The sequence below is a fragment of the Haliotis asinina genome, chromosome 3 (assembly GCF_037392515.1).
Source record: "Haliotis asinina isolate JCU_RB_2024 chromosome 3, JCU_Hal_asi_v2, whole genome shotgun sequence".
Taxonomy (NCBI): Eukaryota; Metazoa; Mollusca; class Gastropoda; order Lepetellida; family Haliotidae; genus Haliotis; species Haliotis asinina.
Genome location: NC_090282.1, coordinates 12450718 through 12467907, shown reverse-complemented (window position 1 = coordinate 12467907; position 17190 = coordinate 12450718). Strand labels below are relative to the sequence as shown.

The 17190-nt window shown below is 38.5% G+C and overlaps 1 protein-coding gene and 1 long non-coding RNA gene across 2 annotated transcripts in view; one reads left to right on the top strand and one right to left on the bottom strand.

Annotated features, from left to right (window-relative positions):
- Positions 1-14051: 14051 nt before the first annotated feature.
- Positions 14052-15495, top strand: LOC137277204 (uncharacterized). Its single transcript, XR_010956611.1, has 3 exons — positions 14052-14156; positions 15007-15050; positions 15455-15495. It is a non-coding gene; the product is annotated as an uncharacterized lncRNA (long non-coding RNA).
- A 1189-nt stretch (positions 15496-16684) lies between these two features.
- The window catches only part of LOC137277428 (uncharacterized), an 81712-nt gene continuing 81206 nt past the window's right edge, over positions 16685-17190 (bottom strand). Inside the window, exon 98 of the mRNA XM_067809149.1 lies at positions 16685-16981. Coding sequence (XP_067665250.1) covers positions 16685-16981 — 297 coding nt within the window. The remainder of the gene's footprint in view (positions 16982-17190) is intronic.

The window sequence follows — 17190 nt, the reverse complement described above, 5'->3', positions numbered from 1 at the left end:
GTGGATATTACCATCTGTCTTCTTTACTGTTATCACTGTTTTGTATTGTGCTGCCTTTCAATGTGCGCTGCCATTCTTCACCAACTACAATAACGTATTTGACCCTCTTCCTCACTGATTGCATCAGGTGTTGAATTTAAGATTAAGGTTCCATGAGCCAAACATGCTCTTTTGGACTAAGATATGGACTCTTGCCTTGCCTGTGTCAACAAAGGTCGTGCATGAAGACAGGCCTCGTGGTCAGAGGATTGTCGGTGATGTACCGTTGTCCATCAACGAATATATAGCATCGAATGATTAACATTTCACGTATCTTTCTTTCCTAATGTTTATGTTGAGATATGAGGATGATACCTGATATTAATTGTATAGATGAATTGTATAGATGAAATAGGTCTTTTATGTTTCTGATGGTACTATAGTTCAAGTTTACTTTCATCAATGGGTCCCCGCCAGATGGCATGTGCATTGATATATTGTGTTTGTGCACATGATATCGACCATCAGTAATAAATAAAAGAAATTGACTTTCGTGCGACCAGTGGACCCATCCCTACAATCACAAACTCGGCCTGTCCTGTGATTGTTAGTGATTCTTAGAAGATCAGGAGTGACTCTTGGTCGACCAGAAAAGTGACGGTGTTTAACGTCATTGTTTTGCTGGTACCTTCTTGCCAGTCGGCTGATAGTCTATGGGAGACGACAAGCAACATCTAAATACATATTTTAACAAACATAATTATGATATGAATGTTACGACAGAATGGGTGTAAAAATTGTAGATGTTGCGATAGTGTGTCGGTGTGTTGCTTCACTGGATACTCTCATAAAAATTTCAAACTACCCGAACAGACCCTTCCGAGGTTGTGTTTTCTTTTGACTGTTTGTGTGTGTATTAATTGAAACAAAGGATAAAATGGTGAATTCCTGAACATGAATGCATTAAGTGATCGCATCACTGGAATATCCATAAATGCGTCACTAGTCTAGGTCTACTTGGCGATCATAACTACAGTTAAACGATCTCACAAAAAAACCTCTGGTGCTGGCGGTAGCAACTTGTATCGTCCATCTGCAGAGTGCTGCTTCTGCACGTAAGTTCCAGTTCCAAGCACCTGGACTTTGGATCCAGCTTCTTTTGGAAGTTGGCAATGTAGGTGTTGTCCAACACCCATCTCCAACGGCCGGTGGCAGTATTGAGGAGCCCTCCGATATAGAATTCCTCTATAACACAGTGACCGTATCTGAGTCCTCTATCTACAAGAAATTGTATGTCACTGTCTAATATTTTAGAAAGTTACAACGAAGGGACGTCTTTATAACCTAATGGCATTTCGAAAAACTCGGCCTTTAAGTTTATCACCAAACACAAGTACATGTCTGAAATTAGTGCATACTTATAGGTATGTACTGATGTTACAGTCTTCATCAAATTAGGGTACAGGATAATAACGCTTGTATATGCTTCTTGGGATAACACTTACAAGATCCGTATGAGCTGGGTGACCATCGGTAAGCATCTTGGATAACGCTTGCTATGACCTCCAACTTGTTTTTTGAGTCGAGTTTTATCAAATCTGCACCCTCCCTCTGACAGTGTTCTCGTGCGGCCATCCACGAGATCTTGTTATTATGCAGCTTATAGCAGATACCGACATGACTGTATATGTAGCCAGGATGGAGGTGGCACACTGTGAATAGACATCTACTCCATGAACTATATGCTGCATAATGACACTTGGTGTTCATGCTGACATAAAAATGTTGGCACAAAAGTTCAAATACAGATATAAATATTTCTTAATGAACCATCAGTCGTTCACTTCGGCACACAAGTATCGTTGAGCAGTTGCGACCTTACGATAGCCGGATAGTGAATTCGAAAATGTTTTTGACTTCATTATAACAGAAAAATCTGTAAAAGGTTATCACACCGCACCACAAAGCGCTGTAGGAAGTGTTTCTCTGACACACTGGGTCAATCCATTACTCGTTAGCCTTTCCATCACTAACGGAATCAAATTGTCAGGCTCTCATATCACCGCAAGTCAGTGAACACGATGGTATAACTCAATGGTATTAAGTCAGTGAACACGATGGTATTAACTCATTGCTTGGTATCTTCCCAGAAGACAGACCCTCAAGAAGATAAACGCCTTACAACACATTTTATGGTTGGCTGCATTAGGCTCAATCAAGCTGCAGCTGTACCCCTGCCACAATTGTATGTGCCCAGATAAAAACGACACCACTGGGTTTAGAAAGGGTTATCCGACCTCTGATCATATTTTCACTCTTATTAGCATTATTCATTGTTTAAGAAGTGAGAAGAAAAAGCTATTTTATGCCTTCACAGATTTAAAAAAAGCTTCCTATAATATGTGGGCAACTGGGATGTGGATCAAACTACGAAATTATAACATAACCGGTAAATGTTAGACCCAGTTTATTACAGCGTTATAAAATGTGTAACATGTAAAGGACACACCTCAGAATGTCTCAACTGTCTATAAGCTGTAAGACAGGGAGAAAATTATCTCCCTTTTCCTTTGCTTCATATTTAAATGACACCGAACAATATCCCCCTACTTCTCATATAATGGAGTTGTTCTTGATAATGAGAAACTAAGTAATCACTTGAAATTATTTGCATTACTTTATGCTGACAATATGTAAAGATCATTGACAATACCATTTGGATATATATACAGTACTGAATACTAGTATTGTAAATCGTGGGAACTTAAATTCAGCGTTCAAAAATGTAAGATACTTATACTTAATGGCAATAGAAAAGTGTACATTCATAAATATGTAACCTCTAATACTTAATTAGACAGGTTGATGAATATAGATACCTAGGTATCATATTTAGTACGAAATGTTCCTTCACATAAGCAAAAAGGTCCTTATGTGAGAAGGCTCTTAAAACTATGAACCAGAGTTTATCAAATGCTGGATGGTTTGATTTATCTATCGCCTGCCAAGTGAAGTTATTTGATGCTATTGTGATTCCAATCTTAACACATGGAGCTGAAATGTGGAGATTTGAAAATGTAAGTATTATTGGAAATTATCATTTAATGTTTTTAAGAAAACTACATCGTGTAAAGAAAAGTACTCCTCGTATGTGGTATGTCGAGAGGAAACCAACTTGTATTGATATCCATACAAAAATGGTATGCTTTTGGACCACATTGACTTTGTTACCTAAAATATTGTATCATATCTTAATTAATATCTCTTATAGATCACCAGATAATAATAAGTGGATCACGTGTATACACATATACACATATACATATCTCAGTTTAAACTGGAAATAATGACGTGGATTCAACAGTTTGAGAGAAATATAATTCAGATTTGCTGTATGATTTGTATTATGTCTTGGGAAGGACCCGGACGATAGGAGTGTGTTGTTACTTTTCTCTGTAGTGACTGGGTCAGTTCATTAAATACATAAGAGTGGACAACATGGCTCGGCAAAGTTGTGTACTCATTCAGTTTGTCTTATGGGCGGTCTGTCTTTCGGGAGTGAACCGATTGCTTGATCCAGACTCGTCTAATTAATTACCAAGTTTGCTCGCGGCGTTATACAACCAAACTCTCTGAACAAACAGTATACTGACAGCAATAGCCTTGTGCAGTGTACGCCTTCTGTATCTTATGCATGAGACCACCTGCACGTGGTAAAACACTAGATATAAGGTAACTGTGTCCCCAGCAGAGACACGTGTCACCTTAACACGAACATATTATCATATACACTTGCACAGGAAAATTCGTTTGATGTCACATGTCTAACAGACAAAGCAAACACACATTGTTCGATGACGTTCTGAGTAATTCTCTAGAAGCAGCGTGCGACCATTTATGCATATTCTCATTGTGAGTGTTTCCAGCATGAACATTGTTAAGTAGTCATAGTTTACCATCATCGGCTTGTCCAGAAATGATCGCACAAACAGTTAATGTCTAGTACGTACGTTCTTTTGACAAAGAGTACTGGTGTAAAGGCAGACTATATGTAGGGTGGAAACAATTACCTGACGTTAGATTGCGATCTGGAAAGAACATAAAACATACTATTAGCTCAATCAATGTCATAACAACATGTTCAGAAGAGTTAGATATTTGAAACATTAATAACGGTGATTAGTTCTAGATATTAGTGAAGACATATCATGATGATCCCTGGTGGCGTAAAACAATAAACAAAGAAATAATGACCTCTTCGAATTCGATGCGTACCATGACAGGGGAATCATGTTAATTATTATTATGTTTTACAGATTAAGATGAAAATGCGGTAGGGAGGGTTTGTGTTATTCTGGCGCAAAATGGCCTTCCAGGCTGGCAAGGCTTATCATCAGCTCAGGGCCCTTGTCCCCTCTATACGCAGTCCAGACTTTTCGATGGAAGCGCTGCCTAGTCGAACCCATCAAGATCTTTCCGGAGAATGTGTACACGCCCCAACATTGCAGACTTCTCAGTTACCCAGAGGATGAGAGGGATGTGCTCGCGCTGGAGAACGCGGGTACTCCCCTGAGATCATGGGGTACTAAATCAAGGGCACAGAGAACAAGAGGGTAGTCTGACGACAGTGCACTTGTGATGCAAGTGAGACATTTCAAACACGAAGTCAGCACGCTTTTCCTGAATCTTGACAATCACGTTGCTGTCAAAAGGGACAGAAAATTCAATAATATGAATACATTCATAGGCTTTATGAAGCAAGACAGGATCAGCATCGAACCATGTCATCATGTCTTTAAAGATATACTGTTTCAGCCAAGAATCATGTTTGCGACTGGTGCGTGACTGATGCTAAGCAGCAAAAAGAAAGCATTCCTTTTCACGTTTAAGCCCTGCCCACTTCATCCAGGCGTGTATACAAGATGCAGTGGCTTCTCAGAAAGCTTCTCCAAAAAAGGACCGAATGGTTTACTCCCACCGGTGTACCGTCCAGCAGTACAGCACCATCAACAACATCAACTTGATTCATTCTGTCGAACAACATTGTTCAAAACGCTAAAAACAGCCGTGGAATCGATTGATTTCAGCATGAGTCACTAGAGGATCGGGTAAGTAAGCATGTGCAAAACTACACAATTTAATTCTATACTGAAGAGCCACCACATAATTCGACACACACACACACTCACCAGCAACACATTAAAGGCTTGTGTAAATCAAATAGTTGTACGGTAAAGTCAATACAACAAGGAAACTTCAGAATCCATTCATGAGGGACAGAATAATATGCTTTTTTATAGTCAGTGCAGCACATGGAGAGGCTGGGGTGTTTTAGGTTCTTCCAGATCATTTAGATCATTTTTTTGTACATTAAGTTGGTGCTTTTCACCCTCAACATACCTTTCCCGCTCCCTTCTCGCTTTCTTTATATTGCTTTTAGACACAGGGGAACAGTTTCCAATAACGGTTTCGAATGGCCCTGGATACAGGCCCTGGATCTGTATTACATTTGGTTATCTTTTTTCAGGCAATCAGGTAAGATGTAACAGACAAACGACCAAGTTATTTTTTCATGCATTGCCTGAATGCAATCACAGACCCAAGGTGATGCCTCGAGGTTACAGTCGCCTGGTAAAGATCACAACTTTTTCAAGAACATTTCACTGGCATCCGTGGCAGGCCGTTGATCATGTTCACCATGTTTTGAGTTGCCTGTAAAAATGCTTTTCATTATTTCTTAAGAGTTTATTTTGTTTGATAAATTTGTAATTCTTTTCCCATATATTTTCTTCCTTTCAGTCCAATCCTCTAATTTTGTCTCAAGGGAATCGACGTATCATGAAAGATCCTTGAATTGTTGTCAAGGAAGTATGCGTAAGATAAACAGAATACATGCAAGCATACATACAAGAACAACAAGATGTCAGCAAAATTGACTGTAACTGTTAACAGTCATATATTGGTGATATATCTCCAATACCAGAGTAAAAGACCACCAGGCGTCAACAAACAATTCCGACAACAAATTAGCTATCTCAGAACAAATGCAGACCAACCCCAACCACAAAATCAACTGGACAATACACAATACTGGCAACCAACCAGCCTGACTTTACCACACGGAATATAATTGAAATCATCTGGAAAGAACATAAAAGTATATACTATTAGTTCAATACTTGCTATAGCAAGTTCTGGAGATATAGAGATTTGCATCCTTAAACACTGCCACATGTACTAAATGATAGTAAAGACATACTGTGATCATGTCCCCTCTGGTGGCATCTAGTTTAGTGGGAATACATTCTATGCTGTGGGTTGTTTTGTTTAAAGACAGTGAAGAATAAACCATGATATTTTCGGCTCATTTCACATTAAAGGGTATGCACGCGTCTTTATATTTGTCCAAAGCCATCGGTCAGGCAGGAAAAACAGGATTCGCTGAGAAGACACTTTAAAAATGCACGAAAGAATCCGAATGTAAATATCATGCAGCGGAAAGGAGAAAGTAAAAAAATCTAACTGGGACCTAATTGGTGCGTCTATGAATAGCGTTGAAAGGCGAAACTATGTCTTTCTCTCTGTCTTCAATTTGATCGTGCCGGTTATGAAGAGCTAACAATGGTGGTCAAACGAGGGCAGTGATAAATGCAGGTGCCTGGCATGCCTGGACAGATTGTGATTCTGAAGTATTTAAGAGTTGATGGCTCATGAAAACTGTTGAAACACTGACGACGTTATTGCGAAAAACGTGGCAAAGACATGGCAAAAATCTTTATTGAGACTTAAAGGTCACGTGTACCCAAAATATCAAACATAATTAAAACGCAGTTATCATCATACATAAAATACATTGCTGATAAAGAAAAATACAAATGAAAGAAATTATAAGCGTATAATCGCAAATTAAAAGTGCGATGTTTTGTATTTGGATTTACCTCCCACGAAACGAAGCAGCCGAGATACCGAACCCAGTCAGAGCCGGTGGATGTGTACATAAGTGTAACGCAGCTTTTTCATTGGCAGATACGCTTAGCCGGCTCCTTGTTTATAGCTTATAAGCCCTATAGATGTTAACTGCATGTGCTCAGTGATTAAAGTTGTGCATTGCATATTTTCATGAACTACCAGACACGTAAATGTTCATAAACCAGACATTGAGTTTCCTCTGTGACAGGATCTGCTTGTGACAATCCACATGTTTTGGGGGTTTTTTTTGTAATGAAACGAGTAGATTATTTATTTGTTAGTGTACACCCCCCAAGATTAGACAACTGCTCACGAACTCATACTCCGGGCAGGCATACTGTTTCAAGCTCCGCAAACCTACTCACTCAGCATGCGTTATGAGCGCAACGCAGCATAGTTATTGAAACCACTTTCTCGCCCAGCTCTGGGGGAAAAATTAGTGAATCGTTTGAACTCCGATTTCCCGGGCTTTTTCATTTTTTTCAAATTTATAGGCTGAATTGGCATTTTTGATAATTTGTTTCGGTAAGTGCATACCGAAAGGTATCGGCATCTGCAAAGTTGTGTTTTACCTTACCTTTTATAAAAGTTTGTCGACTGATGGTGCTCTGGTTAGAACGGAAATGCGGTTGCAGTTAGTATCTAACAAATACCTTTTCGTGACAGAGAGTACCAATGGATAGATGGAATACACAGGAGGAAAATACTTACCTTGCTTTGAGCTGTGATCTGGAAAGAACATTAAAGTACACACTATTAGCCCAGTAATTACAACAATTTCAGAACATTTGGATATTTCCAACATTAGAAACAAATCAAATTTAGAGCTATTATAATTTCGTCACATACTTCTGATGTTGAAACACAGTATGTTGATTTCCTAAATGGTTTACGCTGTTGACGTAGACAAAGACAAAGAAGAATGAATCGTTATATTTTTTTCGGTCCATTACAGATTAAACGGAATTTACAAGTGTTCAAAAATGTCCGAAGATTCTCTAAACGACATAAAAGGCTTGCGTATCAGTTTCAGTAAACCGAATCAATTTGCTAATTCACATGTGACGTTAATATACGAAAGAATTCGAATGTAAATATAATGCAACGGAAAGCAAAAACTAAGCAAATCATATTTCACTGGGGCCTAACTGGCACCTGTGTGAATAGCATTGAAAGGCAAAACTTTCCTACACCCTGTCTTCTATTGGATGGCACCGGTTACATAAACTCAAAATGGTGACCAAACGAGTTAACAAATGGGTGTCTGTCCACTGCAGATAGGATGGAAATCGCCTTGTTGTTAATATCGAAGAATTATCTCCCCTCTTTGACAAAAGGTATTGATGTATAGGTGGAATATATAAGACAAACGTACTTACCTTGAGTTGGTTTGCGATCTGGAAAGAACACAGTAATATCTCATAGCCCAGTAATTCGTTCATAATAGCGAGTTCAGAAAATCTACAGCATTAAAAACTGTCAGATGTGCCCCAAACTAAATAGAAAAAGCAATGATAGCAATGACCCCTCTGGTGGCGTGACCCTTATATTGACTTAATAAATGTGTGTCTCTGTCGACCTATGGTGTCCTGGCTAGGATTGGAATCACCTTCCAGTTATTGTTTAAGAATTACTCATGAGTACCGATGTATGGATGGAATATCAAGGACAAAAGCACGTGCAATGCGTCAGTCTACGATCTGGAAAGAACATAAATGTAAATACTGTTAGCCCAGTAATTACAACAATTTCAGAACATTTGGATATTTACAACATTAGAGACTGTCCCAACAAAGAAGATAAAAACCGTGATATTTTTCGGTCCATTTCACGTAAAAGGGTATAAACAGCTCTTCATATTTTCCTAAAGCGATCGTTGAAGTAGGAAACATAAGATTCACTAAAAGTCAGAAAAAGGCGTCTGCGTTTGCGTATCAGACTTAATCAATTGCCAAATCATATATGACGTTTTATACACAAAAGAGTTCAATTGTAGATATGATACGGAGTAGGATTTTGAAGTATTTTACACCCTGCTGCCCAAGCAAACAGGCTAAAGCTACGACGTTCTTGCGAGTTATGTTGCAACGTAATTTGAAAAATTTCATAGAGACTTTACAAATGAGTGTGTCTGTCGACGTGTCGTGCTACGTCCAGGATGGGAATCGCCTTGTCGTTAATAACAAACATTTACCCCTTTGTTCTCTAAAATTGCTAATATATTGATGGAAAATAAAGGACGAAGGTACTTACCTTTCTTTGGTCTGCGATCTGGAAAGAAGATAACAGTACATACTATTAGCCAAATAATTGACCTAACATAAGTTCAGAAGATGTAGGGATTTAAACATTGAAAACAGTCACATATACTAGTTACTAGTATAGAAATACCATGATAATGACCCCTCTGCTAGAGTTAAACATGATACACACAAATAATGACCTCTCCGATATGTAAGTGGTCAGGGAAATCCCGTAAATTGAAACCATGTACATTTTCTTGAAAAATACTGTACATACGTCCAGTTGTGTGGGAAAATCTACAATGGCTTCAGTTAATATTGGATTGCGATCGGTTAATCAAAGCCATTGAGAGGTCTACAGAGGTTTAGAAGTATATTGAGAGAATAACCACCGAGGTACGAGTGATTACGGGAAATATGCCCGAGTTGAAATAATGTTCACAGTGCCGAGCCTTGGTGAGACACTGAACATTATTTCAATGAGGGCATATTTCCCATAACCACTCGTACCTTGTTGGCTATTCTCTCAATATACCTCTGTTTATTACCCATAATGTGATTTAAACAGAAGAAACACGGAATAGAAAACAACCGCAGACAGGATTTGTGCCTTTAAACAGCTGTTTCTTATTCATAGTGTATTAAACCTAACTTTAACAACACAACTACGCTACAGAAAATGGTACCTTGTAAACTATCTTTAAACTACATCAAAAGATATTTCTATGGAATAATCCAAATCAAATTTATGGCTATTACAATTTCGTCACATACTTCTGATGTTGAAACACAGTATGTTGATCTCCTAAATGGTTTACGCTGTTGACGTAGACAAAGACAAAGAAGAATGAATCGTTATATTTTTTTCGGTCCATTACAGATTAAACTGAATTTACAAGTGTTCAAAAATGTCCGAATTCTCTAAACGACATAAAAGGCTTGCGTATCAGTTTCAGTAAACCGAATCAATTTGCTAATTCACATGTGACGTTAATATACGAAAGAATTCGAATGTAAATATAATGCAACGGAAAGCAAAAACTAAGCAAATCATATTTCACTGGGGCCTAACCGGCACCTGTGTGAATAGCATTGAAAGGCAAAACTTTCCTACACCCTGTCTTCTATTGGATGGCACCGGTTACATAAACTCAAAATGGTGACCAAACGAGTTAACAAATGGGTGTCTGTCCACTGCAGATCGGATGGAAATCGCCTTGTTGTTAATATCGAAGAATTATCTCCCCTCTTTGACAAAAGGTATTGATGTATAGGTGGAATATATAAGACAAAAGTACTTACCTTGAGTTGGTTTGCGATCTGGAAAGAACACAGCAATATCTCATAGCCCAGTAATTCGTTCATAATAGCGAGTTCAGAAAATCTACAGCATTAAAAACTGTCAGACGTGCCCCAAACTAAATAGAAAAAGCAATGATAGCAATGACCCCTCTGGATTCTTTACAAAGACATAAGAACGCTTGCGTATAAGATTCTTGCCAATTCATAGACCATTATGTAAGTGCTGTTCTAAGGAATTCGAATATAAATATGATGCGGCGGAAAGCAAAAGGTAAGTAATCTTACTTCACCGAGACCTTACTGGTACGTCAAATTGGTGCTAAACATCTCTTACACCATTCCTTGAACTGACAGCGCTGGTTACAAACAAATTCAAAATGGTGACCATACAAGTCCCATTAAAAATGCAGAAACGGGCATTGGTAGGCAGGTTCAGATTCTCAAGCAAATTTGTGAAATATATTTGACGATGTCATTGCAACATAAGGTAGCAAAACCCTGATATTGATTCAAAAGATGTCGACTGATGGTACTGTACACAGAACGAAAATCACCTTGCAGGTGATATATAAGAAATACATTTTCTTCAAAAAGAGTGCTGTTAAACAATCCATGAACAAATAATGACCTCTTCAATGTGTATGTGGACAGGAAAAGGCCGTTACTACAGACCCTGAACCCTGATTTTGATTTAACAAATGTACGTCTGAGGATTTAGAGATTTACTACATTAAAAACTGCCACCCGTACTAGACACTAGTTTAGAACTATGATAAAAACTACTCCTCTGGCGACTTTAAACAATGTGTGTCTCTGCCGACTGTTGACAAAGAGTGCTGATGTATATGCGGTAAAAGTTCGCCATTTACCATTCGTTGGTCTGCGACCTGTAACGAACACAAAAGTACATATTATTAGCCCAATACTTGGTACAATAACACGTTCAGGAGGATATATATATATATATATGATTATGACATTAAAAAGTGTCACCTGCACAAGATATTAGTAAAGAAATACCATGATAATAAACAACTAGAAAGCAAGATTCGCTCAAAAGACACACCAAACGGCTTGCGTATAAGCTTCCACTAGCCAATACATATGTCAATTCATTTGTGACGGTCTATAGACGAAGGAATCGGAATGTAGATAAACCCAGGCAATTTTCAATGTCAGAACATCACTGAGTTAAGAAACCAGTCTGACACCAACAATTGCAGCCATCAATTCAAGACGAGGTATGATTATGTTTGTCAATGGAGCCACGCGACATGCAGTTTAGCATGCTGTTGAGATACAAATTGGTCTAAGAAGGTAGAGGAAGTATTGATAAATACACCTCGATTAAACGGATACACTGCTGGAGCAATGGTTGTACTGTTACGGTTAATAAACAGCCGTGACAAAAATATTTGCAATACATATGATTTGTGCAACTGACTGACTGTCTCAGAGTCAGGGGACAATAGAAACTTCTCAAGCTCAAACACCATTTTCCTGCTTTCACAATTAACTTGCTGAAAAAAGCGCAAAAAAATGATTTTTCAAATGCATTCTATCCCGGACGAGCCCCCAAAATTTGCCGTGACAAAAAGTATGTCTAATTCCTTTGCACCACTAAAATATAACACAGACAAGTCTAAAATATTTCAAAAATATGTTGAGCAAACAATAAGCAAGTCAGAATGAATTACAATTCAGATTTCTAGTACAATGCAGTTGAGTCACAGGTTAAAGTAATGAGTCACAAATATAAGATATCAACTCATCAGAATGTTGTCATTCTACAATGAGATCAGATACTAACTGAAGGTATTTTTCAAAGCTAGTGGCTAGGCAAGAAGTGTCAATCTTGCATGCAAGGTCAGATGTCGACAGACAGACGATGTCGCTATGCAGAGGCACACAACTCCAGTATAATCACGAATATAAATTCGCGCGCACGCGCACGCGTGTGTGTGTGTCTGTCTGCCTGTCTGTCTGCCTGTCTGTCTGCCTACCTGCCTGCCTGCTTGCCTGTCTGTCTGTCTGTCTGTCTGTCTGTCTGTGTTTGTGTGTGTCCGTCGACACAACAGCCACCTTACGGAGAGCATATATATATAGGAGCATGTTCTCTCTGTAGAAAGTCTCTGCTACATTGCATATAATTACAACTGGATACCTGGAGTCTCAGCAACACATCAAAAAGCTCATTCAAAAGCTTGGGAACAGGATCGATCATATCAATGAGTGTAATGTTCTTGTATCTCGCCGATGCATTGAACACTGGCAAATACCATTGAGATTCATCATATTCATTCTATGATACTTTGGAAATGTACCCCTTCATATCCAGAGCCTACATTTTCATATGCCTGTGCAATGTAGTTGTCTTTTTCTACCTCTTTTCAGTTCGATCAAGTCTTCATAATTATTTGGAAGCAATGGAACCTCTTGTTTCAACGGTATTCCTACCCAATAACTGCCTCTCGAAAATATGTGGTGCCTGTGCTATTTTTCCAGCGATTGTTTGTCACTGGTGCTATGAGAACTATTGTATGAGCAATGAGTCTGTGAACCTATCTGGCCTATATTGCCAACACAAGTCCACCCAAGATGCGTCCTTCTGGCGATAGGATCGCCTGGATGACCTTGGATATCTTCATACGACTGATGAAGCTGTAGGTAAACAGTTCCTTTTAAGAGATCACGTTTTGGGAATCTGATGTTCTGCAAATGATACCACTTGTCCCTATGCTTTTCCCAGTCAGTCACCTGCATATCACCTTTTACATGTGTCCCCATTTTAAAGACATTTCAAGATTGATGTCGTCACTTACACTTTCAGTTTGAAAACTGACAACTTGAACTGATACGTTTGCCATTCAATGCATTTACCAGACACTGTTTGCGTTGGTCCCTATAGCTAGAGTCCGAATTCTGTACCTATGTCGTCATTCAGATAGAACCCACTACTAGCATCATCCAGTAACGCATTCACACACGTCCTTCTTCTGAGAGAATAACTGGTACAGATCTGAGAGAGCTGCCAATGACTTCCTAGGCGCTGGTTTGAAAATGACAGTGTCACAGATAGATGATTTCTGATGATTGCCTCACAGAACACTTGTGTTTGTGTGTGCATGAAACTCTGAGTAACAAAAATGAAACAATCCAGTGTACTGGATATACATATACTCTCCTCCAAAAGACACGTTACACAGTAAAATTAATACTATTATTAATTTTGCGATCACTCATGTAGACAAAAAGTGGAAGTGGAATCAATTGTATAGTGCACAACCCTTAAGTTTTCTGCCCATCATGAAACACAGTTCCTTTCACTGCAGACGTCACTAGAAAGGAAAAACGCCTTCAGTAACGAGCGTGCCTTCCCCTAGCGTCCACCACTGCCTGACATCGACGACCCATGGAAGCAATAAGGTTGTGAACAGTCAGTCGTTCTTCCATCCCTCTTAGAGTCTGAAGGAGTTCCTGGTAACTCTGGGGTTGTGGACGACGTTGACGTACCTCTCAGCAGATACCATATAATAGAGGGACGGCCCTCAAGCCAATGCGCGAAACCATCCGCGCTACGGCTTGTACTGCGCAGCCTATCCGGAAGCTTCGAGGAACGTGTGTTCACCTCAGTCATAGATTTTGCGTATTTTCATAACAAAGGTAAGATTTAGTTTTTCTCATTTATTCTCATGTACATACACATATTTGTAAGAGTGCATCTGAGGGTTTTAGTGGTGCTAAAGCGTATACATGTCTTTGTATTTGATGAATGCTGTCATGTGTGATCGTTGGTCTGTGAGGACAATGGCAGCGGTGCAAAATCGGCGAAAGTCCCGATTTTGATTTTCAATAACAGCTACTAATTTTCAATAATAATCCTTAGTTACCGGGATGTAATAAAAGCGGATTAGATAAAGTTTGGTTTAGTGGTATTTATAAATCTGTGGAGGCCGTATAATTCCTTATTTTGACTCCTGCAATACGACGAAATGTGAATGTTTTCTGAAATATTTACTCCACAACACTTGATTTCCGCACGCTTTCACAATAACAGCTTACTACTAGCATTTTTAAAATAGGTATGTGAACACTTACGGCGAATTCCTCTTTGCTTGGTGCTAAATTTATATGGCTATGATCGGTAGTTTATTTTTTATGATTTTTTTACGTACACCCGCATTTGCATCATAAACTGCACATATCAGATACCATGTAGCAGACGACACAACATTAATTTTGTTTGTTATTATGACCCGAATATATGTTTAATCCATTCTTCAAAAGTCTCATGCACTTATGGGTTGTACATAATTGTACATATTTCCATTTTTTTTCATTGTGATGATTATGCTTGTAGCAAATATCATTATTTTTCATGAAATAATATATTTTTCTGTTTTGATCATTTTTCTTCTTAATGAAGTTTAATTATGATTTAAAGTACCTTATTCAGCTTTATACTTATATCATTACACCAATCATAGCATAAACTTATTATTTTGTCTTGTAGATGCCCAGGAAAAAGAAAGTTCAATGAACAGTTCTTGATTGCAGGTAAGTAATAATGGAAGTAATATTCAAAATGGTGTCTCTGTTAACTAAGGATGCACACCAAAGAAATCATTTCATTGGATGAACAATTGTTGATAAAAAGTTGATAATTTGTAGTTATTGGTACTTATTTAATCTATAGGTGTTTGTATTATCCGTTATCTGCAGAAAACAAGTTTGAAATATCAAAACGTTTGCATAGTCAAGAATTAATTTTGCTTCTTTTCTTATGTAAGGAAAGATACAGTCTTAATTAAGTGCAATATTCCCATCTTGAGAGTAAGTAAACAGATCTTGTTTGAAAGAGCATTGACAACCAGCTATCATGTATTTTCAACAAGTATTTTGAGCACTGAATTCATGTTATTTTTTCTTTAAGATCAAAATTGTTCCTCTCCTTTTTTCAGTTCAATAGATGTACTGTGTGACAAACAGTGGAAGTCATTCTTCATTGACCTCACTTATGAACGTACAGACACCCCATGCCAGCAGGAACAGACAGATTATGATGGCTGTTCTGCCATTAATTCTGCGGTTTAGCAAAAACTGGGTGAAGATGTGAATAAGTCTGTGATGGCTGCTGACTTTTTCTATACAGGTGTGCATACTCTAAATAAAATCTTCGTGTATGCACATCTGATGATATATGATCCAAAGTCCCTCTCGAGAGCTTGATAATGAGCTTCAATGGCAAAACCCATTGAACACATAGTGTAACTGTATTCTCACAATAACTATGAAATATATAAAGAAATTGACTGTCCAGATAACTTGGTTTTGTCTTCAACTATAAAATCGTTTGTGACATGGGAATCTCTACTAAGGGCTTTTACAGTTTGAGTCAGATCATGACCAAGTATTGAACCTGACTGTGATGCATCCATCATAGGGTTGCAAATACACTATCTTTCAGGCATCCATCATTTGAACATCACTTGCAAGACGCAAGACCTTTGAACTGTGTTTTCCATCAGGTTTCAAACTGTGGTTTGATGGTTATTCTCTTAAAGATATCCGTGGACGAAGTTGTGTACAGATTTGATATTTTTCATTTACAATATCATGTTTTAATATTTTAAAAAATTAGTATATTCTTTAGTGTTAGTCTCAATTTCAAACAGTTGACATTCATATTTGTTTTTAATGAAAGCTTGAAAGAATATTATCTAAATAGTTGTATTTAGCAATACATATACATTTATTGTTCTTTTATAAAACATAAAACATAACATCACAATTACACCTGCAGTCCCAGTCAGTTGCAATTCCGGTATTTTCGGAAAGGTATGTGACAAATTTTTCATGGTAAGTGTCATGATAAAATTAAAGTTATGAACCCTATGAAAATAATTAATTTCATTGGGTGGTGTGTTTGGGGGGATGCCTCACGACCTTTATATCGTGACAAGTTCAAGTTCTCAAGTCATTGCTTCATTGCTTCATTCCCTCTCAATCTACTGTGAAAGAAACGGTCAAATGGTCACAAAATCAACTATACGCGGTTACTGAAAACGCTATCTCTGTATTGCCCAGGAATATGCACCAGCTCTGTCCTGAAGTTATAGTTATCCCTGCCCAAACTCTAACACCTCCTGCCCACAGTTGCGTTGATAACGTTCATTACGTCGACGATAGGTCTATACGTGCTCTGCCATCAGCTCACCATTCCACTGGTCTAGTCGATATCTTGTCCTCCAGTGTAGACGTTCTCTGCGGTGGCGCCGTGTCAGGACGTCACATCTTGCCGGACGTCTGGGGCTGATTCCGTGAAACCGACGACAGTTGCTGACAGTCTGACTGGAGATGTTTCTCAAACCAGGGATGCTTGGTGGCTGAACGGAAGCGATCACGGAGGTGTTGAACTCGGCTGCATCGATCTTGAGAAGGGGTGGTAACTTTCCCTCACTTTGGTCTATCAGAAAGACTTCCAGTGGCTGCGAATCGCATCCATAACCTGTTTATGGTTGCCCTAGACACGGTGAACTGCCTTGAAATTTGAGCTTGACTGGTCCCAGACTGCAGTCTACCAATAGCGTTGTTACGTTGAGCGTTTGATAATCTTGGCATTGTTTCACACTTCAGTATTCTCAAAACGATTGCTTTGCTTTCGTTGCGTCGAGAACCCGTGTGTTTTATAGCCAAT